General features: G+C 42.7%; 1 protein-coding gene and 1 pseudogene across 10 annotated transcripts in view; one reads left to right on the plus strand and one right to left on the minus strand.

Moving 5' to 3' along the window:
* The window catches only part of TANC1 (tetratricopeptide repeat, ankyrin repeat and coiled-coil containing 1), a 263670-nt gene that overhangs the window by 71897 nt on the left and 165479 nt on the right, over positions 1-26294 (plus strand). For all 10 annotated transcript variants that reach the window (XM_019022527.3, XM_055379020.2, XM_031008670.2 and 7 more), the window contains one exon: positions 25193-25268. In XM_019022527.3, the coding sequence (XP_018878072.3) occupies positions 25208-25268 (61 nt within the window). In that variant the 5' untranslated portion in view covers positions 25193-25207. The remainder of the gene's footprint in view (positions 1-25192; positions 25269-26294) is intronic.
* LOC109025989 (glutathione S-transferase Mu 3-like) lies at positions 15630-17113 on the minus strand (annotated as a pseudogene).

Below are 26294 nucleotides of genomic sequence, written 5' to 3' on the forward strand. Positions count from 1 at the left end.
CACTTTCAGGTATACCAATCAAATGTAGATTTGGTCTTTTCACATAGTCCCATATTTCTTGGAAGCTTTGCTCATTTCTTTTTACTCTTCTTTCTCTAAACTTCTCTTCTCGCTTCATTTCATTCATTTGATCTTCAATCACTGATTCCCTTTCTTCCACTTGATCAAATTGACTATTGAAGCTTGTGCATGCGTCATGTAGTTCTCGTGCCATGATTTTCAGCTCCATCAGGTCATTTAAGGTCTTCTCTGTACTGGTTATTCTAGTTAGCCATTCGTCTAATCTTTTTTGAAGGTTTTTAGCTTCCTTGCAATGGGTTTGAACATCCTCCTTTAGCTTGGAGAAGTTTGTTATTACTGACTTTCTGAAGCCTACTTCTGTCAACTCGTCAAAGTCATTCTCTGTCCAGCTTTTTTCCATTTCTGGTAAGGAGCTGCGTTCCTTTGGAGGAGAAGAGGCATTCTGGTTTTCAGAATTTTCAGCTTTTCTGCTCTGGTTTCTCACCATCTTTGTGGTTTATCTACCTTCGGTCTTTGATGATGGTGACCTACGGATGGGGTTTTGGTGTGGATGTCCTTTTTGTTGATGTTGTTGCTATTCCTTTCTGTTTTTTAGTTTTCCTTCTAAGAGTCAGGTCCCTCAGCTGCGGGCCTGTTGGAGTTTGCTGGAGGTTCACTACAGACCCTGTTTGCCTGGGTATCACCAGCAGAGGCTGCAGAACAGCAAATATTGCTGCCTGATCCTTCTTCTGGAAGCTTCATCTCAGAGGAGCACCCAGCTATATGAGGTGTCAGTTGGCCCCTACTGGGAGGTGTCTGCCAGTAAGGCTACATGGGAGTCAGGGACCCACTTGAGGAGGCAATCTGTCCCTTCTCAGAGCTCAAACACTGTACTGGGAGAACCACTGCTCTCTTCAGAGCTGTCAGACAGGGACGTTTAAGTCTGCAGAAGTTTCTGCTGCCTTTTGTTCAGCTGTGCCCTGCCCCCAGAGGAGGAGTCTACAGAGGCAGGCAGGCCTCCTTGAGCTGCGGTGGACTCCACACAGTTGGAGCTTCCTGGCTGCTTTGTTTACCTACTCAAGCCTCAGCAATGGTGGACGCCCCTCCCCCAGCTAGGCTGCCACCTTGCAGCTCGATCTTGGACTGCTGTGCTAGCAGTGAGCAAGGCTCTGTGGGAGCGGGACCCACTGAGCCAGGTGCAGGATATAATCTCCTGGTGTGCCGTTTGCTAAGACAGTTGGAAAAGTGCAGTGTTAGGGTGGTAGTGTCCCGATTTTCCAGGTACAGTCTGTCACAGCTTCCCTTGGCTAGGAAAGGGAATTCCCCGACCCCTTGTGCTTCCTGGGTGAGGTGTTGCCCCGCCCTGCTTTGGCTTGCCCTCTGTGGGCTGCATCCACTGTCCACCCAGTCCCAACTGAGACGAACCAGGCACCTCAGTTGGAAATGCAGAAATCACCTGTCTTCTGTGTCAGTCACGCTGCGGGCTGAAGACTGGAGCTGTTCCTATTCAGCCATCTTGGAACCCTACCCCGTGTTCGAGTTGAGACTTTTTTTGAGGAAACATTAGTCATTTGACATGGGGGTGACCACCTGGTTCATGTAGGGTTCTCCTCTGCGCTTGGCTCAAATGAGATCTCAGCTGACCCTGAAGTCAGGGAAAGGCTGAACCCATCCCCTGTATTACTCCCTGGTTTCCTTCCAGAGAAAACCTCCTATTCTCCGTTCTCATCTTTGAAGTCCTGGTGGGGAAGGCAGCAGGTCTTCTGGAGCTCCTCATTAAACAGACTTAGGAGGAGGAGAGGCCTCCACCCAGCCTCGGCACGCACAAACCTGTTAGCACCCTGGTGCCCTGCCAAGGTGGTTTTTTTGGCCCAAATGTGACTGCACATGATCCCGTTCTTTCTGGCAGTGAAGCCCGGCAGGATTGACTTGGGCAGGAGCCTAGTTGGTGGTATGTTTGAACATGGAGAGCACCCTTGAAAACGAACGTTCTCCAGGACATGTGTAGCAGTGAAAAGGACATTTCCCAGGGAGATAGGCTCTGGGTCAGTCACAGGAGAGCTCCTTGTTGGACTCTTTCAATGAGCAAGCGTGCATGGAGCATCTGCTTCTGCTTGTGATGAGAGTGAGAGTGGGAGGGTGTGGTGGATGATGCCAGGGAAGACCAGCCCTGGAGAGACTGGTAGGAGGGGAGCTCAGGCAGAACGAAGCCAGTGCTGCAACTCAGAGGCCAACTGGGTGTTCTGAGCACAGAGAAAGGGCTGGCAAGATTCTGTGGGGTGTGGCGTGGGCATGCAGGTGATATTTGAGCTGTACCTGGAGGATGACTGATTTCCAGAGAGAGAGGGGGTTTCAGGTTGAGGGAAGAGAAAGAGCAAAGGTGTGAAGTTGAGTGGTGTGTTTGGGAATGGTGAATTTTGTAGAAACCTGGGACTCCTGAGGGGTGAGGCAGGAGATAGGGGAAGGAGGTGCTTAGGAGGACTTCAGCATGCTAAGGGTTTGAGAGAGGTTCTTGGCATGTTATCTTAAACCTTTAAAACATTTCGTTGTGGACTGGGCTGTAAACCTATTAGCATCACATAAAGAGAAAACCTGAGATAGTGGTGGCAAACTGGATGCATCTAGTACCTTGCTTAAGAGCAGGTGCTTCTCGGTTGATGTCCTGACTCAGCTTGGATAGTGAGCATCTGAGGAAGGAATGGATTCTCTTGGTTTTGCCAACCCCCGGTCACTCTGCTTTTACTGGGCTTGACAGTATGTCCATGTGATGTCTTTTTCTCCATTACTGCTGCTTTGGGATTTTAGGGGAGGTCAGAGCTGGTGTTTATAAACTCTGTGCCTCTCGTCTCATAGGGAAGAGTGCTGATGGGTTTTCTTTTTTCCAGTTCTCTTGCCAGCTTTCTATGGTCAACTTGTTGGGAGGAACTTATGGGCACCCCTGAGTGAGGGAGACAACCACTCTCTGTTGAAAGCAAGTGGCATGTGGGGTGAGGAGAGTTGAGACCAGGGACGTGCTCATAGGGAGTCCATGCTTTGACAGGCCAGGTATTCAAGGTATGCTATTCTTGGTAAATTTTGAGGGCTTTGAAAGTAAATCAGATTTCTTCAAAGAAACTTAAAGTAAATCATTATCTTACTGTGTTAAAGCACTGTTACTAATAACATGCATGCTTTAGTGCACTCTTTTGAAGCTTTCCTAATTTTATTGACTTGTGCCCATTTTAGAATTTTGGATCCCTTTTTTACGGTGTCTAGCACAGTACTTTTCCATTGAAAACATTTAATATATGTTTATTGAATGGCTTAGTATCTTTGTTTACAGTTTAAGTACGGTTGTCAGAAGTATAACTGATAAAATTTTCACATTTTTAATAAAGTCAGACTGGCTGTCTAATCTGTATCATTTTCATTCTCCTACTCCTCATTCCCCGTGAAAAACTTCTTAAAGTTTAATGACAAGGCTCCTTATCGCTCCTGGAAGACAAATAAGGGAACATTTACAGGTTGCCTTACCTCAAATGCTCTTCATAGATTGGCTTTTTGGGGTCATGTCAGTTAAAGCTGGCATAGGTTCTGCCTCATGCCCGTTCTACAGACTATCCTGTTAACTTACTCTGAGTTGTCATCCCTCTTCTTCCCCTGGGTTTCAAGGAGGATTTTCTAGTTGTGTGGCTTTAGGAACTTGGGGAAACTTGCTAACCGTGTGCTGAGATCTCCCTGTATTATAGTCTTATATGTAAGTTATGAAACAGAAATACCTATTTTAATGCCAGGAACAATGGCTCTCGCCTGTAATCCCAGCACTTTGGGAGGTTGAGGTGGGAGGATCACTTGAGACCAGCCTGGGCAACGCAGCGAGACCTCATCTCTACCAAACCAAACAGAACAAAACAAAAATGGCTGGGTTATGGTGGCATGCACCTGTAGTCCCAGCTACTCGGGAGGCTGAGGTGGGAGGATCGCTTGAGCCCAGGAGATTGAGGCTGCAGTGAGCTCTGATGGTGCCACTGTACTCCAGCCTGGGTGACAGCATGAAACCCTGTCTTAAAACTATTTCAAGAGGTTTGGCGAGGCTGGAGGCTCCTAATGTATATGATCTTTGTTCTAGTCATCTTTTTATTTGCATTCTGTCTCCAATGCGTAGCATCTAGTAGGACTCAGATACTCCCTCTTTTAAGAAAGAGACCTGGCTGAGAATGGTGCCTCCAATCCCATCTTAAGTGAGCACAGCTTGGAAGACTGGCTATTTATGCCTAGCTGTGCACAGTGGAGGCAGCAAGCAGGAGTCCCCAAGACATCCAGGACCAAATGGCTGACTGGGGGCATTGGAGACACCCAGCTCCCTTCTCCATGGCTGTTGGAAATACTGCCCCAAGGGGATGGGGGTCAAGATAAAAGGAGCTTCCAAATTGCTGTGAGTTCTTGAAATGTCTATGAGATGTGCCCATGTACTCTGCCATCTGTTTTGTGTGACTTGCCAGCAGGATTTCATTTTCTGCATTCAATTCTCCTGCCACACCCTGCTATCCATGAGGAATGCAGTGGCCACGTTGCTCCCCAGAACTTTGGGGGATCCTGCCAAAAGGCGGAGCTTCTCCACAGGGGCAGGGCAGCAGAGTACATATCACAATTCCTGTGAAGCTTTAAAAATTAGGATACTGGGACTCACTTGAGGAGTGCTGAACTAGAATTGGGGGGAGGAGGAGTCCCTGCTATGTTGTTGTTGTTGTTGTTGTTGTTGTTTTAAAGTTCCACAAGAGGTGATAGTGTATATCATGAAGTAAGATAGCCACATATGGGCCGGGCGCAGTGGCTCACGCCTGTAATCCTAGCACTTTGAGAGGCTGAGGTGAGCAGATTGCCTGAGCTCAGGAGTTTAAGACCAGCCTGGGCAACATGGCGAAACCCTGTCTGTACTAAAAATACAAAAAAATTAGCCGGGCATGGTGGCACATGCCTGTAGTCCCAGCTACGTGGGAGGCTGAGGCATGAGAATTGCTTGAACTCAGGAGGCGGAGGTTGCAGTGAGCCGAGATTGCACCACTGCACGACAGCCTGGGTGACAGAGCAAGACTGTCTCATAAATAAATAAAATTAAGATAGCCACATATGATAGTTTAAAGGATACATAAAATTAGTTACCAGAAGATCTGAAGAAATTGTCTGCTTAAATTCAGTGATGCATACAAAGAGTGAGTAGTATTTTTGGAGGAATATATTTCAGAAGCCTCAGATCTTCAAATTTTTTTGCTTTATATTAATGACAATTCTATAATAGTCATTAATATTTGAGATATGTAACTTTTGAAAAATATTTGTACGGGGAGTAAACTTAAAAACCTCTTTCTTAGCCTGAGCCGATGTTTAGGGGAACTTTTTTGAATTCCACTGACCTGTTTAACCAGTTGACACTGCCAACCCAAACATTCCCTTGTGCCATAATTCATATCGTAAAACTGTTTTATAATTTTCACTTAAAATTGCATGCGATAGCATTTTCTATGATTCTAACATGACAAAGAACAAGAAAAATGACATGGAAGAGGAATTTGCTAAATTCAACTGGAGTTTAGGCTTACTGAGAAATCCAGGTGGAAATCTGCTTAAATGGAATTTTACAATAGATTTGCGTATTGAAACCAAGCCTTTCTTCCTGTGGTAACACGTTTCTCAAAGTAACATTGAAATAGCAATTTAAGTGTATTGCCCATAGAGATTTATCAGAAAGGAAATTTATTTAGAAAGTTGTGGGGTTTTTTTCCCCCCTTCAGTTTTCGTTTGGCAGAGAATTCACTAATTTTTCTCCTTCCCTGGGACCAACTTTAGAAAATAGATAGGAACTTAATAGCAAAAATCATGTTAAATGGTTTTGTGGTTTTAGACTGCGTCTCTCTTTTGCAAATTCCTTTTCTGTGAAAGAAAACCTTGCAACACATTGCTATTTGATATTTTATTAATTTGGTGGGTTTGAGGGAGAAGGGTGAGTTTCAGTTTTGAAGTTAAAGAATTTTACAATTTAGGAGGGACTGACCCTACAGATGGCCTGTCTCCTGGTTTCCTTGGCCTCAATAGAAACTGCCCTTGTCGACGTCCCAAATGGCCTCTGATCATTGAAGCCTGTTGTCACTTGTTAGTCCTTGACATGACTTTTCCCGTAGTATTTGATTCTACTGATCATTCCTCATCAAAGCTTTCTCTTCTGGGTTCCTATGCACCATTCTTTTCTTTTCTTTACTTTTTTTTTTTTTTTTTTTTTTGAGGCAGGGTCTAGCTTTGTCACCCAGGCTAGAGTGCAGCGGCACAATCTCGGCTCATTGCAACCTCTGCCTCCTTGGGCTCAAGCGATCCTCCCACCTCAGACCCTCAAATAGCTAGGAGTACAGGCGCGAGGCACCAGGCCTGGCTAATTTTTTTTGTATTTTTTGTGGAGACGGGTTTTCACCACGTTACCCAGGCTGGTCTCAAACTTCTGAGTTCTAGAGATCCACTTGCCTCGGCCTCCCCAAAATGCTGAGATTACAGGCATGAACCATGTTGCCCTGCCCCTTTGCACCATACTCGACTGCTTTGTTTTTGCTTCTTTAATTTCCTCTTAGGTCCTGCTGAATCTGCCCTTATGTTCCTGGTTCATCCTTGGTGGTTTTCTTTTAGTCTGCTCAGCCTTTTTGGGGGAGACCTCAATAATTCTGTGGCTTCAGCCACCATCCACACTTCATGGACCCCCCAGGTCTCTCTGAATTCATCCTCCTCTTAGACAATCTTTTGGACGTTTCTGCTTGGATGACTCATAGGTACTTTTAAATCAGGATATCCAAACTGAACTCATTTCCCCCCCAGTTATTGCCTGCTTCCTGCTCCCCACTCCAAACCACTCACCCCACGCTTGTCTGCTTTTCCCATTTTGGTCATTGGCACTACTTTCTACCCTGTCACTCAAGCCAGAAATTTGTGATTCATCCTTCAGCCCTCCCTCAGCCCCATTTTAAAATTGCTGATTACATTTTATCTTAATTTCCTAAATAAAGAAGGAAAAGGCAAACTTAAGTCATTCCACCGTGAAAGAAAAATATCTTGGGCCCCCAAATCGCTAAAGCTAAAAGAAAATTCAAGCTGGGAACTACTTAGGGCAAACCTGCCTCTGATTCTATTCAAAGCCATCCCTCTGCTTACTGAGATAAATGCATATCTCATTGCCTCCTTTGGAAAGGCTAATCAGAAACTCAAAAGAATGCAACAGTTGGTCTCCCACCTGTGACCTGGAAGCCCCCTCCCCATTTCCAGTTGTCCTGCCTTTCCAGACCGGACCAATGTTCATTTTACATATATTGATTGATGTCTCATGTTTCCCTAAAATGTATAAAACCAAGCTGTGCTCTGACCACTTTGGGCACATGACATCAGGACCTCCTGAGGCTGTCTGAAGGGCATGCATCCTCAACCTTGGCAGAATAAACTTTCTAAATTGAGACCTGTCTCAAATTTTGGGACTTCACACCACTAACACTTAATTATAAATGTTTAAAACTCATCACTGGGCCTATATGAACAAGTATAATAATACAACACATTCGTGACCATTTCTATAATATATATTTCATGCTAGGTATAGTCCTACAAACTTGTCATGTTTTATTTCTGATTTTTTTCACAGCTGTTCTGAGGGATGTCATCTCTGTTACAAGTGAGGAATCTAGGGTCAGAGAGCTTGTGTCCAGGCCCAGGGGCACAGGGCAAGGAAAGCACAGTATAGTTGGGGTTTAGACCACATGGGCTGGTGTTGGTTGACCTGACCCCAACACCTTTGCCTTTGGTATCATGCCACCTTGTTTTGAGTTGTTTCTATAATGCCACAGCACTGTTGTAGATATCTGGCAAGTAGATTGGCTTTGGGGGGGCAGTAACTGGTCTTGTTCGTATTTGAATCTGTTAACGTATATTTTTTCTTGTAATTAGTGGTAAAGACATGACTCTTGATGGTCCACGTTGTCTGTGGCTTCGTCTGGATACCAGCCCTGGCTCTTCCGTGAACTGTCTATTAGCTGGGTGGCCTGAGACAAGGACAGTAGGATCATGCTGCTCGCCCTCAGAGGGTTTTTATGAGGAGGAAATGGAATGCCGTACAGGAAAGTGCTTTCAAATGCAGGGCATTTTTGAAAAGTTGTGTTCAATTGTGGGAATTGATCATTTGCTGGCTTACATGAGCCCTCTTTTTTTATAAACGACAATGTGAACATAGAAATTTTCCTGGATTTCCGATGTTGATGCTGATCATTCTTACACAGGCAGAAAAGGCAAGAAACGACCTTGTTTATAGCACATATAGACCTAAATTTTGTTAGTCCTTAGTAAAACTAGTTTAGAACAGGTAAGGATATGATCTACAAAAATCATACAGAACCTTTTTGGGTATAGGCGGATGAATGAAAGCAGAGTCTACTGAAGTTTTTTGTAGAGATGGGCTCTTGCTATGTTGCCCAGGCTGGTCTTGAACTCTTGGCCTCAAGCCATTCTCCCACCTTGGCCTCCCAAAGTGCTGGGATTACAGGCATGAGCCACCACAATTGGCCCTCTTTATTCTGTTAAATTGCTCTTGGGAGCATGGATGGACTTTTGTGCTGTACCACAATGAACTGTAAATTGAGACCTGGCTGTTTTATATTTTGTTTCCTCATAGGTCCCTCCTTTTGCCCTGTTCTGAAAAGGAAATGCTCCTTTTTCTTCATAGGTCTCCCTCTTCCATCATATTTGGTTTTTAGAGTGTGTCTAAGGAGAGGGCCCTTTTAATACATAGATAAACTCAATCTATTATTGTGGAATTTAGAAATTGTTTAATTTTCAAAGTCTTGGTTTCTTATAAAATTGTCCTGTAAATTTAGGGGCAGTGCTGTGTATTTTGCAGTTGTTTTGACTGAACTTGACAGACTGTGACTCACAGTAGGTCCTTGGCAGTTGGTAGCCATTACCATCCAAACTTAGTTATCAGAGACCTAAATGTTCAGATTTTACAAGGGTTACATTGGTTTATGTTAAGATTCAAGAAGAATTTATGTAAGTGTTGTAGAAAGGGAGGGAGGAGAGTGTATAATAGCGGTGGTTCCTGGGAGTGTGGACCATGAGGTACTGCTTCATCATCAGCAGGGGAGCTGTACCCCAGACCTAAAGAACCGTCCAGGGTGGGGTCCAGCAGCCTGCCTCTTAACAAGTCCCCCAGGTAACTCTGATGCACTTAACTGGCCTAACGTTACAGGTTTCAGCCTGAAGTCCACCCAAGAGATAGTGAGGACCTCCCCAGAATGGTGGAAGCGAATGGAGGGGAGTCGGGACTGGTGAGACGGAGACCTGTTTGGCTGTTTACCAGACAAGGAAGGGAGGCCATGAGAAAGAGGAGGGGCTTTGAGTCTCGTGAACTAAAAAGGATGGTGCTTTATCAGCAGGAACCTGGACCCAGACTAGTGAGTGGGTTTTGGAAGTGGGGAGAGGAAGATGGGTTTAGTTTTGGACATGTTGAGGTATGTGAGCCAGGGCTGATGACAGCAAGTTGGAAATAAAGTCGTGTAACTGTAGCACAGATAAAGAATGGAGAAACAGATTTGTGACTTGCCTGCATACAGGCAGCAGCTGAAGTGGGTATTCTGGTCATTTTTCCAAGGATGATAGCACAGAGAAAGAGAGCCAAGAATAGACTGATGTGGGATTGGGTGCTTGGGAGTGCAGCATTTGTTTCTCTTTCAGAAGAGTAAGTGAAAATGCTTAGGAATACATAGTGACATAATTTTTTTTGTTTAAGAGCCTCACTCTGTTATCTAGGCTCAAGTGCAATGGCATGATTAGAGCTCATTGCAGCCTGGAACACCTGGGCTCAAATGAGCCCACCTCAGCCCCCCAAAGTACTGTGACTACAGGCATGTGCCACCACTCCCAGCTAATTAAAAAAAATTTTTTTTGTAGAAACAAAGACTCACACTCCTGGACTCAAGTGATCCTCCTACCTTGGCCTCCCAAAGTGTTGATTACAGGTGTGAGCCACCACACCCAGCCTGTGATATAGTTTTAAATTAAACCAGGTTATCAGAACAGCGTTGCAGTTTTGCCATTTATCTTTAGGCCCCATGCTGTGTAACAGAGACTTGTTCTTGAATGTCATTTTATCTGGAAATCCAAGGCTTAGGGTGCCAAGGCATGGTTTTAGTGTGTGTTTTTCTTGCAAAGGAAGAAGTGGAATGAGGTGTTAAGAGCTAAGGTGTGACCTAGAGCAGGCTGCTGAGATTCTCTAAGTCTCAATTTCCTTATCTGTCAAAAGAGGATAATTATAGTTCCCACCTGGTGGTTGTGAGGACTAAACAGGAGGATGTCTGTGAAATAAGTTTCTCTACCTCTGCCATTGCTTTTGTGGTTGGTTGCTGGATTTGTGAAGTAAAGGTCTTCCATTTGTATCGATAAATCTTCCATTTGTATTGATTTATGATATGAGGATTATAAAAAGTGATGTCAATTGGAGATGAATGCAGTTTTATAGTTTTTAGTGAATTATCAGTACATTGAAATATGGGCTTTGTTAGGTTTGTGAGAAGGCAAAAGAGAGTTGGCTTGAGAAGTTTTACTGCATAAAAACAAGAATCAGATATTTTAAAAATTATTTTATATCCAGCTTTGTTGCAGACTGACATATTTTGCTGTACCAGGAAGATGTTTTGCTGAGACCATGAAAACTTAGTACATCTGTGCAACATCTTCATTATATCTAGAACAATTTTACATCCACTGTCTCTAATTCAAAGCCATTCAAGAAACATGTGTCTTGTTTTCCACTGGGTTCTAATTGGGCTGTTTTTCCTTAGTGGGAGACATGTGGACCACACACTTACATTTAGGAAATAACTTGGTAACTCGGCTACATGTACAAGAGTGTATAAAGAATGTTCTCATTGTGGAAAAAGTAGCTTCTGCAACTCCCTATTCCTCCCCAAGAAAAGAAAGCTGTGTGTATGTATGTGTGCATGTGTTTTCTGTGCTGTGTCACAATAGTGATTTTTGTTCTTTAGGTCTGAGATGTTTCATACTAAGAGAAGTGATGACAGAATCAGTGATCAAAGGTTTCACTGCAGAGTTACTAAGAGCTTTAATTGAATCTTCCACTGGGTTTTAGAGGGAAAACATCTGATGTTCATACATGGCACGTAACATACCTTCAAGTATAAGGCTTAAACTTCATAGGTTTGATTAGTTTTATGGGACCCCTACAAATAACATGTCATATCCACCCATAGGAATTAGCTCTAATTCAAAATTTAGTTGAAGTGGTGTGTGTGTGTGTGTGTGTGTGTGTGTGTGTGTTTGCTGTTGGGTTGGGTTTGGATGCCTTCAGTTTAGTTCAGAACTACCACCCCAGCTCTTCCAGAACTTCACGAGGCTTGCACCATTCTGGGAAGTTTGGCTGCTGCCACAGCTGAAATACTGAGCCAGACTTAGGTTATTTTATTAGTCTAGAAAGAGTATTGCGCTCTTGCAGCTGTTCCTAACCATGAAAACAAAAACCATCTCGGTTACCCAGGATCCATGAGAAATTGGCAATGGCTCAGTTTAAGTCCGTGTATTTTGGACTCTGAATTATATTTATCTTCCTATGGGCATCCCCTGATTTAGGGCATGCAGCTGGGGAATGGCCTGTGACTGTATGAGGCAGTGGGGGCGGGAGAGGCCAAGCCTTGGGTACCACATTCATTAGGAAGCCTGATCCAGTTAACTGAAACACTGTAGTTTCCAGAGCACAAATACTTTCAAAAAGAGTGAGGAGAGCACCAAGAAAACAATACAGCCAACAGCGTGTATTAAAAACACCTGTCTCAAATATGAAATGTGGCATTTTGTTTTTGTACATTGTCTGTCACAGTAAATATCTGGAGTCTTTCTCCTGTCATGCCAGGCCTGGTTTTTGTAGATAGTAATTTGGTGGTGATGGACATTATTGATAAATAGGGCTTTTACAGACTATTCTGAAAATGAATCATGGGACTTGCCTTTAATTGCTAGCAGTGGCGTATATGTGACATACTCGCTTCTGCTAATGTGTGCCAATCAGTAAGTTACTGTTTAATTTTCTGAATTTTATGGGATGATGCAGTAAGAAGGCACTCCCCAGAAGTGGGCCCCTCGATCTTGGACTTCCCAGCTTCCAGAACTGTGAGCCAAATAGAAGTTTATAAACAAACTTCTATTGTTTATAAATTACCGTCTCCATGATATTCTGTGACAAAAGTACAAAATGGACTAAGACAAGGGATCTGTGAACTTGAATGGGTGGAGAAAAAGTCAACTGTATTTTCACTAACCTCTAGCCAAAATATAGCCATTGCTTCAATCATGAAAGTGGGCAACGAAGCATGTAAGATCAACAGGACATGTAACTTTGTCACATGGAAATTAACGGATTTTTGTATCATATTGTGGAAATAGTTTAAAATACATTTATGCCCATCGCTGCTTTAAAAACTTCAGTAGTTATAAAACCTGCTGCTGTGTCTTATTTATGCGTTAAGCATACTTTAGTGTATCGGGTTTGCTTTTTGAACATTTTGCTATCTGTGTTTCAATATAATTAGTTTTCTTTGTAATAAGACTGTCTACTTAAAAATCATTCAAAAACACTCTGAGGGTACAGATTGCTGAAGCCATCCATGGAACTTAAAAGGTTACAGATTCATGCCTTGGATATGGCACCCTTGTGTCTTTCTCATCCTCATTTGAGACTAGATTTGTTAACATTAAACCTGAATTTTTTTTTTTTTAAGTCTTAACATATTTGGCCTTTGTTTTCTAGCATGACTTGTCTGTGACTTTTATCATCTGGAGCTCTGGTATTCCCCTTTTGGGGCTGTTGGAGTTAATTAAAAAATTAAGCCTTCAAGTCCAACAGAGCTTAAGGGAAAAAAAAAAAGAGAAAAAAATAAAGCTATTGTCCTTGCCCATATGCCCTTTCTCACAGGCTTCTGTGAGACTGCTTACTGCAACCAAATGTTTATGGCCAAGAATGGTTTCCTTTACAAATTCCAGAGGAGAGCGCGGTGATGCATATGCTGATGTCATTGCTTTAGCTATGGGAAGAGATGATGCTGTGTGGCTTGTATGAATTTGATTCAGCTCTCCACTGCAGTATCACTGCAGGCATATCTTGGTTTAATTTAGAACTTGATATCCAAGGTTAAAACCTCACTAAATTTATTAGACTGTATAAAATTGCCCAGAGAAAGACATTGAGATCATCAGGCCATTTCTCACTGCATCCTGTCACCGTGTAACAAGCTTTATACAATTTATTCACAAGAAATGAGGCAGTTTTCCGAGTTTTTCATGAATACCATAGTTGCTAACTTCTGGGTAAGTGTTAGGAATAGGGGCAGCATTGTTTGTATGACACAGAGGTGTCTGTCTCTCCAAATCCTCCATATTGGCATTGTAGCCCACCTCCCAGGGTTCTCCCACTGTGGGCTAATGAACTCAAGAGCTTGCTCATTTTGGCATGTGTTCTGTTGCATGGTGCCTCCAGGTCACACATGGACAGCACTGTAGTTTGAAATAACTGGTAACTCGAGGGACTGTACTGTAGTTGTCTCTCAGTGGAGGCAGGTGTTTTTGTTTTTTTCAGGATAGATTTGCAGCATGGGATGCTGCTCTAGGAGTGAAGTGTGTGTGAGCCGTGTGTATGTTTGGCCAAAGCTGATTTATCTTTTCCACCTGTTGAGCAGCTTTGCCTTTGACTCTCACCACTCCCTGGGGGCTGGTCTCTCTTCAACTGAAAGGAGGCCTGGTAGACTGACTGCATGGTCAGGCTGGGGATCGAGACTGCCTGGATGCACACTGAGTTTTGTGACCCTGGGCAAGTCACTAGCTTGTCTGTGCCTCTGTGGAATGGAGATTAACAGTACCTTCCTCAGATGGTGGTTGTGAGGATTTAATGAGTATATGCATGGTAAGTGCTTAGAACAGGGCCAGGCATATGGATAGTGGTAAATAAGGGTTGCTGGCTGCACATTAGAATCACCTGGTGGAGTTTTAAAACCCTGTGTGGGTATTGAGAACTCCAATCCTAATGAAATTAGGGCCTGGGGAGGTTATAACCTTGTTCAGCAAGTGGAGGAGGGTTTTTGATGTCTTATATTCTGGGCATTAAGTGAAAGATCCATCTGTCAGCTACATAAAGCAAGAGATCATTCTGTGATGAATAGCTGCCTTTCACAGGCATCTTTGAGGCTGTCTGACCCTTCACTTTGAGGCCAGATCCAGTGCAATTTAAAAATTTTAATTTCCTTAGGTTTATAATACCAAATTTCATTCAGCTGGCATTGATTGAGTGCCTTTTAACACTTTCTGAAAATGTCTTCAAGGTCTCTTTTCGTAGTAAAAGCTTATCACGCATACAGTGGCCTCCTCTGAGGGGTTCCTTTTTCATCTGTGATGATGGTTTATTATGTACTGTGCTTACAGTGGTCTTAGGAACAAGAAAGTTTCCCCCTTAAAAATTATAATGCCTACAGGTGGAAGAGACCTGAAATTATCCAGTCCAGCAGGAAAGGGAACAGTATTCTTGGTGAAATAACAACTTGTCCAGAATCACTTTGTATACATAATGCCTCTACCTGTATTCTGGGAGTTGCGATTGCACATCAGGAAGGTGGGCAGTGTAAGTTGGGGATTGTAGCTCTGTTGTATGACACAAGTGGGAAACAACAGGAAGGAGAAAGGAAAAGAGAATGTAATTCTGAGTGTGGTTGTTGTGGAGCTAACTGCCATAAGGAGGATTGGGACTTGGGTTTCCGGTTGCCCTAAACCTTACACAAGGAAAGACCCTATGGCCCTAGCCACGCCTTCTACTGAGTTATGTGAGAGGAGGAGACCACGATCAGACTGTGGTTCATACTCAAACCCTAGGTGGTTCTCCAGGAGCTTTTTAGCTGCATGGCTACTGGGTCCCTGAGGTGATGCTGGTATCCATAACTGCTACACTTTCATCCTCATGCAAAGCCTCCCTTTCTTTGAGGCGTGTATTCTGTGCTGTCCTGATCACCTCCCTATTCCCCCTACCCTCAGTTCATTGAGGACTTTGGAGGCAGCTATTCAGTGCCTAAGCTTTCAAGTCAGGCCTGGGTTCACATCACAGATTTGCCTTTACTAATCCTGTGGGTTTTATCATTGTCTGGAATTGTTCCACATCCAAAATTTAAAAATTCTTTAAAAAGAACCAGACTCTTTCAACTTCCTCATTCATTTATTCCGACTGTGTTTGTTCTTTGATCTCTTTGAGACACCATACTTTTTCTCTCTGGCTATCCTACCTCTCAGGGCTTCATTCCCTTCCTGACCAGCCTTGATTTCACAGCACACCACTCTGAGCACTCCTATACTGGCCCCTGCACTGTGAACTCCTGATCATTGATCAGATCCTGCATTCTCTGGACCATCCCTGGATGGTTCTTGGGGCTGAGCGTCAGAGAAGGGAATTGCACAGCATAGCTTATTTATTTATTTATTTAATTATTTTAGCCCAAGTGCTGTTTATTTAAAAGAACAAAAAAGAGTGGAGGCTCCCTAGGGATGGGATGAAACAAAACTAGCAGTGCAAGTCTGCCTCTAGCTCAGCATAAAAGCTTGTTGCCCCACTGGGCCATCTTGTTGTTGATAGGCATCTTCAAGAAGAAGTCAGACTGCGTGTAGGTAGCAATTTTCTCCAAAGCCTCAACGGCACATGAAAGCCTTAAGATGTGGGAACTCATTCAGGCACTTGGGCTCAAACATGCACTTCTGATCCAGGACGTCATAGATGGGAAAATCCACAAAGGTGAGCTTTCCCCTGCAAACCATGAGAATTTCTCCCAGGAACATGGAGAATTGTTTCAGTTGTTCAGGTAGCTGTTCCAAGTACTGAGGTTTCAGGGTTGGTTTTTATTTATTTTATTTATTTATTTTTTTTTTTGAGATGGAGTCTTGCTCTGTCGCCCAGGCTGGAGTGCGATGGTGCGATCTCGGCTCACTGCAACCTCCGCCTCCCGGGTTCAAGCTATTCTCCTGCCTCAGCCTCCTGAGTAGCTGAGACTACAGGCGCCCGCCACCACGCCCAGCTAACTTTTTGTATTTTTAGCAGAGACGGGGTTTCGCCGTATTAGCCAGGATGGTCTTGATCCCCTGAACTTGTGATCCACGAGAAAAGAGAAGCCTCCCAAAGTGCTGGGATTACAGGCGTGAGCCACTGCGCCTGGCCAGGTTTCAGTTTTTCATGGTCAGAGTTGTAACAGCGCTGTATCAGTTGTGTGCAGAAACTGGTTGCTTGGTTCTCTAAAATGTCCACTTGAATCTTTTCAGTCTTACCGCACATGTGCTTGCCAGCAGTGTAGCACAAGATGGCATTGCTCTGGGTGACCTTATTCTTCCCGTCCATGAAGTTGGGCAGATTAGGAAAGTCCAGGTCTAGCTTGAATATCACATCCAGCCATTGGCTTCAATCATAGGTGTTTCCTGGCATGTGTACCATTTCTCCTCATAGGACATATCCGTGAACTACAGGAGCAGGCAAATGGTGTGTGCCAGCCCGCAAATATTCCACTAACCCAGAACCATAGATGAGTTGCACGATATGATAATGCTACTTGTGAGCCTTTGAGGATAGGAGCAGTTTCATAATCGGGTGTTATGGCCTGGTCTGCAGCCTAGTTTGGATGATCAGAGCTGTTCAGCTGTCCGTTGTATTGTTTTTGGTTTTTCTGAGAATCTCCTTCTGTTGCCCAGGCTGGTCTCAAAGGCCTGGGCTCAAACGATCCTCCCAAAGTGCTGGGATTACAGGCGTGAGCCACCATGCCCAGCCAGCTGTCCTTTTAATCTCTTACTTGCCTTCCTCTCATCTACAGGGCTATCCTGAACCTTCACTGCACCTCTTACCTTGTTTTTACCTTGTGGACAAAATGGAGGCATGAATGTTTTTAGCTTCCTGCTCATGTTTGTCCACATGTTGTGTTCCTCCTCTATCAGATTGTACTTGCCTTTGTGTCCCTTGTTGTTTGGCACAGGGTAGCAACGTACAAATGTATGTCGAATGAAAACCTGCAATTGCTAACCCAACACTCATTCCTTAATTGGAAAATTAGGTTGTAACCCAATTTCTGCCACTTGCTGGTCCAGGAGAGCCAGGGCAAGTTTCTCCATTGCTCATAGCCTATAGAAGGATATTAATTTTACTTAAAGTTATTAAAGGATAACAGTCTGTTTTTAGGTACAATAATTCCCTTTGAAAATTATAGATTAAAATTATGTTTCTCCACAACCATTCATTGATGTTGAAATTGGAAAACAAATACTTTGCTGGGGTGGGGAGCAAGGCAGGGTCTGACCATTCAGAGGCCCAAAGCCTGGTGAAGGAAGCAGGTGTATAAACCATTAAAACAAGATGAAGAAGGCTTCTAAGATGAGGTGATTCTATGGTGTGTTTTGAAGTGGGTGGGCTTATGAAATTCTTTTGCTTTCTCTAATATATCTAAACATCTATGTAAATACCTGGATGATACACAGTACTAGTGACAATATTGGAGTTTTTTCTTCTAGTTAGCCGTGTTTTGCTGCTGTGGTAGGGAGGTAAGTCTCAGCTAGGGAGCACTCAGGTGACAGGGAAATGAAGACAGGGAACTCCTGCCTGTAAGTGAGCAGGAGCTCTCTGCAAGACTGAGCTCTGCCTTGCACAGTAGCCATTGGCCTGGGAGACATCATGATTATTGCTGGAAATGCTGCCCTTTCTGAACCCTTCCTTTTTTTGAAGGAGAGTGTATTGATTTCAGATTTTTGGCTACTGTCTTTGCACTTATCCCTTCTGTGTGCCTATTTGAAATACCCAAATAAAACCTACCTGCAGCCAGTGCTTCTGAAAGCCTGATATTTGAACAGATCTTACTATGTTAAATGTGCACTTCTTCATGTATACACCAAATTATTTTGACCATAAAATTGGGAATTAGTACTTGGTACCAGAATTCTTAAATTATTAGTCCAAACTCCTTGTTGGAAGAGAATTGCCATTGATTTTGATTTCCCTTCCATAATAACCCTGCCACTCATTTAAAGACTTTTTTTTAGTGTTTGTTGTGTGTAAGGTACATTGCTAGATGCCATGGGGGATTTGTGGAGTTCAACATTTTTCACCATAATTTTGATCTATCATCATATTAGAACAAGGCAGGATGTAGAATTAGAGAAAACATATCTTTTGACCATTGTGGCCTGAGAAGGCTTTATGGAAGAGATGGTGTTAGAATTTGGATTGAACAAATCCCTTTACAGGTATATAAAGATGGCTCTTGTACTTAGAAGGAAGCAACTTCTTTATCTTCTCCTACAAAAGTGAAATTTTCTTTCTGCCAAGTACTTATCAAAATACTAATTTTCTAGTAACTTGAAATACTGGCTAAGGTAAGGTGTTTTGTTTGTTTGTTTGCTTTGGTAGAAACTTCCTGAAACAACCTGTATGAATGTGCAGAATATTTTAAATATAGGTGGAAGGTGATTTCACCACAATAGTTTCCACTTAATTTTGGTGCATCAGAACTTAAGCATTTGATTTCCAATTTCATGCCCAGAACTCTTTTAAATTCATATTACTTGTTACTGTAAATTTACTATGCTTTTTAATAACTCATACTTAAATCTGAAGTGTTTTTGCTTAGGACAAAACTATAAAGAATAGAATAGTAGAATAGAGGTCCAGTTTGTAGAATGGGTTGTTGAATAAAGAATGAATGACTGGATCTATGTGTCTTAGAGAATAAATTATAGTTTAATGTCATATTTTCCAGCTATGCAAATTAAGAAAAACCAGACTAGGTGCTGTACCTCATGCCTATAATCCCTGTGCTTTGGGAGGCCGAAGTAAGAGAATTACTTGAGCCCAGGAGTTTAGAGACTAGCCTGGGCAACCTAATGAGACCTCCATCTCTATGAAAAAATAAGCAGCTGGTCTTGGTGGTACATGCCTGTAGTCCCAGCTACTCTGGAGGCTGAGATGGGAAGATAGCCTGAGCCTGAGAAGACAAGACTGCAGTGAACTGTCACTGTCATGGTGCCATTGCATTCCAGCCTAGGCAACAGAGTAAGACACTCTCTCTTAAAAAAAACCAAATATATAAAACAAAGAAGAACCAAAGGCCAGTTCTTTACTTATCACAATTATTTACGGGTTGTTCTAGCCATCCCCCCCACCCTGACACACTTTTATGGATGAAGCATCTGGAATCCTGGAGAAGTTCCGTTAGTTGTTTCCAGTCATATTGGCAAGGTCTCTGTCAATTCCTAGGATTTCTCTACTAAAGTGGGGGAAAGTGTGAGAGAAATCTTGGAATGTCAAAAACTCATCAAGGGCTGGTTTTTCCCAGCCTCCTAGGATCTCCTAGGAGTGATGAGACATGGCTCTTGCTTTCAGGAAATTTCTGTGTACAGGGTTTTCCATGAGTTTCTAGATAACAGCCAGTGTACCATCTAGCAGACCTCTTTGTGTGTGTGTGTGTGTGTGTGTGTGTGTGTGTGTGTGTGGTTTTTTTTTTTTTTTTTTGGTCTCTTACGCTTCGTTTTTTCTTATTTGCTTTAGTCTGTATTATTTATTTTGTAGGCTGCTTCAGACTCCCTGCTACCACCACTACTTTCTTGTTGCTAATATGAAGAACAGTTCTAAAGGTGTTTTACAGAAGGCATGACTGTTAGTTACGTGAGTCAGACTAACTAGGTTTTAAGAACTTTTCAAGCTTCTAACACTGAGGATGTTTTTGATGCTTCTTTGAAGCAAAGAAGAAAAATGTCTTAATTAAATGTACCTTAGTTTACAGTGTTGAACTTGTAAATGTTGCTACTCTGGCTTTATTATTTTTGACAAAAGCAGCATCTTCAGAGAATTTTGCTTTGAGGCCAGGTGGATAGTTTGATGGGAGAAGCCCCTTCATTAGAGCATGCACAGAGTATGTGTGTTTAGGTATTTGGGGTAACTGGACTGAGGTTTTAAGGTTAGTTCAGATGTGGATATGAAGAGATATTGCTAAATGCAGCATTTTCCTCCCTAATATCTCATTGTCTGATGTCACATGGATTTAACTGAATTTTCTTGCATTCCTTGCAAGTGTGAATATATAGGAATATTCTTTGTCAATTATACACTGCTATAAATGTTTGTTAATTGTTTGATTTGGAGGAAATCTTACATCTGTATTCATTGCAGCCTGTCAACAAATACTGAGAACAGGGTGGGTGCGAAGCCTGTGTTCTGGCTTCTGTTTGTATCTGTTAAAGAATAAACATAGTCCCTGCCCTCAGCTCCCAGATTCCACTTGAAATTGTGTAAATAGGCAGTATGGCACTCCAGAAGAGAAATGTTTTACTGCTAGTACTCTTCTATGATCTCAGACAAGGTGGTCATGGTTCTGATATTGCCATTGTGATTACAGACTGAAATAGATTTTGTCTTGTTTTGGAATCATCTTACTATTTTGTCTAGGGTGTTTTTTGTTATATTTTATATGCCAACACAACATGCTGTGCAGAATTCAAATACATAATGTAGAGAGGTTGTGCCTGTCCCCAAAGACTTGGTGTGCTGAAGGAGAAATACCAGAAGTAAAAGTAAGCTTTTGATAGTCTATTTAACTTCTGGGGGGCTTAAAAGAAGAATCTGTGACATTTGGAAAACTTACATGTTGAATGATAGTAGAAATTTAGGTGACTTCAGGCCATTGGCCCTCTCAGAGTAATGTTACCTATTCACCTTTTCTCCTCAATGAACGTTACAGGAAATTTACTTCTATTAGTCAGTTTTAGTAGTAGTAACTTTTAGTTGTAGTAACAAAGAGGCTGGTCTTTCCTTTTGTTGGGGCTCAGGACAGGATACCCCCCAATATGGCACCTTGGCATATAAGAGAAACTGCAGAAGAAAGGAGGTCCCTCTGACCTCCCCTTGCCTTTCTCCCCTGAAGCATGGTCATCAAGGAAATCTCTGACCTATCTCACCTGACAGTGAGTTATAAGACTCTCATTCCAGAGAGGTCCTGCCCTGTACCCAGAGGACAAGAAGAATCTGGACAAGCAGGCCTTGCTGAGGGCCCCCACCCCAATTATTAGGCCTCATTCCCTTTTTGTTCAATCATGCTTCTACATGGCTGTCCATTCTTCATTGTACTTAAGCGTAAAAATTCAAGTTTCTTAAGTCTCTGGATCCTCATTTCTGAAGGCTCCTGTGTCATGCAAAACTTTGGTTGAATAAATTTGTTATGCCTTTCTCTTGTTAATCTGTCTTTTTGTTATAGGGGTGTCAGCCATGAACTTTGCCATGGGTGAGGAAATGATACCTTTTCTCCCCTACACTCTCTTCCTCAAAAATATATAATGGAAAGAAATGACATCTGACGTTCTTCACATTTTCAAAGACTTATTCTTAAGTATTTGAGTTCGACAGTACCTTTGTTCTACTTGCTGTCATAGAGGCTAAGGTTTTATGGGGCAGAACTTGAGGGATTGTTTGGTCAGTATTTGAGTTATACCTGTGCCTTTGGTCTATAATATAAAGTAGGCCGGGTGCAGTGGTTCACACCTTTAATCCCAGCACTTTGGGAGGCCAAGGCAGGCAGATCACCTGAGGTCAGGAGTTTGAGACCAGCCTGGCCAACATGGTGAAACCCCGTCTCTACTAAAAATACAAAAATTAGCTGGGTGTGGTGGTGGGTGCCTGTAATCACAGCTACTCAGGAGGCTGAGGCAAGAAAATTGCTTGAACCCAGGAGGTGGAGGTTGCAGTGAGCTGAGATTGTGCCACTGCATTCCAGCCTGGGCAATAAAGTGAGACTCCAAAACAAACAAACAAAAAACAAAACAAAAACCACACACATACACATAGAGTAAAAAACATTATTTCTTATGTTTTATCCTATGATACTTATCCATAAGTACTTCCTTACCATACAGTATGTTGGGCTTGTCATTTAATCTGCTGAGTCTGAATTACTGTGTCAGAAAGGCTGGTTTGCATCATTTCTATTTGGTTCAAGTCCATGACAGCTCAGTGTTCACCCTTTTAGGGGAAAAATGACAGTAGTTGAAGTTGCTACTGGAAGGGAAGTGTGATGATGCAGAAGAGGAGAGCCTGCTGGCTGCCTACACAGGTGGGCTTCAAGGTGCCATTTCCATTGAGGAATTTACCACTGCCTTCCCTTTGGTCCTCAGAAACTCAATATTCTCCATGTCTTAAATGGATGGGACTGGGCAAAGTGACTCCCTTTAATAAAGCAAAGCTCATGAGAGCTTTTGTTTAAAGCTGGAGTACCAATTTGTTAATTTATTCTCAGAATTGTCTGTCAGCAAGCCAGACAGTTGTGTGAACTGGACCAGCACACTCTCTCCCTACTATTTGCAGACTAAGAAAGGAGCCAAATTACGAGGTGTCTCTCAGTGTGAACAGAACCAGAACAAGAAATAGTTGTATCATGCCAATGTGTGACAGCACCTAGCTCCAACAGCCCAATGTGTCCATTTCCAGAATTGGATATAGGGGTACGTGTTTATAAGTGTGCAGATACCGGATAGTCTTCTCTGGAGTGTACTGTCATTATTGGCCCCTAGGGCCTATTCCTATAAATGCTATTTGTGACCATCCCCCTTTCAGTGGGCATAGCCTGTATGTCCATTGGTGACTGTTAAGTTCCAGTTATGGGTTTAAGGCCAGAGACGATTGAAACTTCCAGGTGACTTTGTATAGCTCCACTCTGATCTGTGTTAGTTTCAGAATTTAACTTGCTGGGAAGACTTACTTTTTTCCTTTCCAGTCTGGGGGAGGGAGGATGGTTCCTTATTTTTGCACTCGGGTAAAATCAGTTAAAGTTGCTCCAGGTCGCAGTTTGAATAGCTTTTTTAAGAATATAAAATTTAAGCTATTTCCCTCGAGTTGCTATTTATGGAGGAAAACAGGAACTGGAAGAAATATTATAGCAGATATTTGATAGCCTCTTTCACTTAAGACCACTGATGTGGAAGGTATGTCTATCCTGAAAATAGCTGAGTGCCCCAAAATAGGAAAACAGGGTGTCTGGGATGAGATACCAAAGTCAGTGTCACCTAGTCCTTGCCCCGTGTGATGCCTATTCCGAGTGGCATGGTAGGTGTACTGCCAACTGGTGATGACCTGGGTGATTAATCAGGAGCAGCTCATGGACGTGGTGGGGCCTGAGCTTGGTCAATGATCCAGGTAAACACACGGCTCTGGAAGAGTTCACTAAGGCTTGGTGCAAGGGACCTTGCACGAGCTTTGGTGGCATGGCTCTGTCAGTATTTTTCTCTTATTTTTTAGGTAGTTTTTGCTAAATTATAAACCCCAAAGTTGGTTGGTTGAAGAATATGTCTGTGTTTACGTATCTATTTATTATTAACTTTTACTACCATTTTTTTATACTACAGTATTTTTCATTGTTTCTCTGAAGTGTGCTTGTTAAGAGAAGTTTGTGTTTTCCATCGGTTCCATATGGAAACTATTGCTGCCTTCCAACTTTAGTGTTTGCCCTTTAGGTGAAACCTAAATTTTTTCACCAGGGTTTATTCGAGCAGCATTTTCAAAAACAGAATTAGGCTCTAAGCCATGCCCCTTCAGTATATAAAACTTGTGTGTAAGATGATTTTACTCCGATAACCTTCAGTATGGCTTTTTCCAAATTCTGCCTAAGATACTATCTTTCTAGTATCACTCAGTTTTGTTTGATTGTTGTTGCCCAAAGCTTTCATTGGTCTGTGAGGAGAGACCGGCCTGGTGGAGGGGAGGAAGGTGGTCCTGCTGGGCTGCTGCAGATCTGGATTCTGGCCCTGCTGTTAATTAGCTTCGTGACCCCTGGCAAGCCAGCCTCCCTGGGTCTCTGTTTCTTCATCAGTAAAACAAAAGGCTTGGGAAAACAAATACAGGCTTGGACCAAATGATAAGAAAGGTCACCCTGCCTTTTTATGTTGTGTGATTCTATGAATGGCAACACATTGGGATTCCTTACCCTTCTCAACGGGTGCCACAAAACTTCTGCTTACTCTGGGGGCTGAGAGGTGGTGTGTGGTGTGTTACACTAAGGCCATTTGAGGCATTTGTGCTAACTAGGCAGATGTGGGAGCCCTCCTACATAGGAGTTTCTCCCTCCTTGCCTCCCTTCCTCTGCTCCCTTCCCCGTCGTCATTCCTCCCCTCCCCACCCCTTTTCTTGCCTGTTCAATAGAAACCTGCTTGCCTTCTGCTTCCCTTAGTGCATTAATAAAGGTGTGATGGTAACACAACCCACTAAGATTGGTTACCATCTGGGGTTGTTCAGCCATCTCATCTGAGTTAGCAGTGGGGAGAGAGAGCTTAAAGGAGACTGGCTTCATGATGAAATAATGGTCCTTTTGTCTGTCTCTTGCTGTAGAGATGGTTTCATGTTTCATCTTAGACCTGGGCCATTGTGGTGTTTTTACAAGCTCAGTACAACCCTGCTTAAAGATACAGCCTTTTCTTTAAAGGATCTGGCCATAGTGCCACAGGCCTGTTCTACTTACTTCCCTTCCCCACCCCAAAGTTATAACTTCCTATATATAGTAAAAACCCACTGTAGTGTGTGCTGTTTAATTGGGTTCTCTGATCAGGGTTAAAATGTGTTCCCACTGTGTTTATTTTGCAAATGTTTATAAGATATACCTCATTTCATAACCTTCCAAAATGTTTTCCTTGTGATTATATAATTAGTAACACCTGTAAAACATTGCCTTTAACCATGTAGCTTCTTTCATTATCTTTTTGATTCCATGTTCTAGTGTCGCCTTTTGATGAACTGGGATTGGGAAACTGTGCCAAATATCTTGCAGTACTGTACCCAGGTTTAGCCTCATAACCTTAATTAGATGTGGAATGCTGAGAATGCACTATTGTATTTTTTTTTTTTTTTAGCTTTTCTAACAACAGTGAACTTCTGAGCACTTCATTAAAAGTTATAGAACATTCCTTGTGTCTTCAGCATTTAGTTTCCCACCATAGTTTATTCAAAGAAAATTAATGCAAGACTTAGGGTACCTTAATATTAAGCGGTCTGTTTGTTTGAACACAAGTTACCTCTTTTGTCAAGACACAAGTTATATTCCAACTTTCAATGTTTAATTCCTCTTCTCTCTGTTCCTTTTCTCCTTAGAAACAAGTGTTGAAAATGTTAAAGGCTGTGCTGAAGAAGAGCCGAGAGGGAGGAAAGGGAGGCAAGAAGGAAGCAGGTATGTGTGCAAGAATGAGCAGCTCAGCCATGGACAGCGGGCAGCAAGCTGCTCCTCACCCCAGGCCGGATGGATTTGTTGCTTTGGGAGTGGGTCAGAGAGGGTTACCTGGGTTAGAACAAACAGTGTGCTGGAGGCTATGAGAAATGAAATAGGCCAGACATGGTGACCCACACCTGTAATCCCAGCATTTTGAGAGGCCAAGGCAGGAGGATTGCTTGAGGCTAGGAGTTCCAGGATCAGCCTGGGCAACATAAAGAGACACTTTCCTCTACAAAAAATTTTTAAAAAATTATCCGGGTATGGTGGCACATACCTGTAAATCCTAGCTACTTGGGAGGCTCTGGCAGGAGGATCTCTTGAGCCCAGGAGTTCAAGGCTGCAGTGAGCTATGATAATGCCACTGTACTCCAGCCTGGGCAACAGAGCCAGACCCTGTCTCTTAAAAAAGAAAAAGGACAGGAAACATAATTTTGAACTTTATTATGAGAAGTGACTTTGAGAATTGAGTTTGGGTTATAACCAAATCCTTTCCCAGAAACTTTAAAGGTTCATAATTTTAATAGGTCATTCAGATCTGGAGGGAGTCAAAGTGAAAGACATTGAGGGATAGCAGGTGTGTTCAGGAATTTGGTTTCTAGAAATCCCATTCCCTTTCCCACATGATTACATTTTATATGTTTGACCAACTGCTGGCTGACTGGTCCTCATCTTTTGGAGTATCAAATTTTACTCCTAACAGGTGGAGCCCCACTTAATGCCAGACTGCTTGTTTTCATTATAATGAGAACTACTTAATTTGGCTTGAATTTCATTCTTGTTTGTAGAGGTCTGGTGCATATTGTCACTGTGACTTTAATAGCATTACATTCCTTGTGCTAACCTATTCTAGGATTATTTTGGTGAATACTCACTGGTACACCATTTTTCTCTCGCTAGAAAAACTATATATTGTCTACCTGTATTGCACAATAAAAATATGTTAGCATGAATTGACTTGCCTGAAATGTTACATTTCACTCTGTA

Source organism: Gorilla gorilla, chromosome 11, assembly GCF_029281585.2.
Source record: "Gorilla gorilla gorilla isolate KB3781 chromosome 11, NHGRI_mGorGor1-v2.1_pri, whole genome shotgun sequence".
Taxonomy (NCBI): Eukaryota; Metazoa; Chordata; class Mammalia; order Primates; family Hominidae; genus Gorilla; species Gorilla gorilla.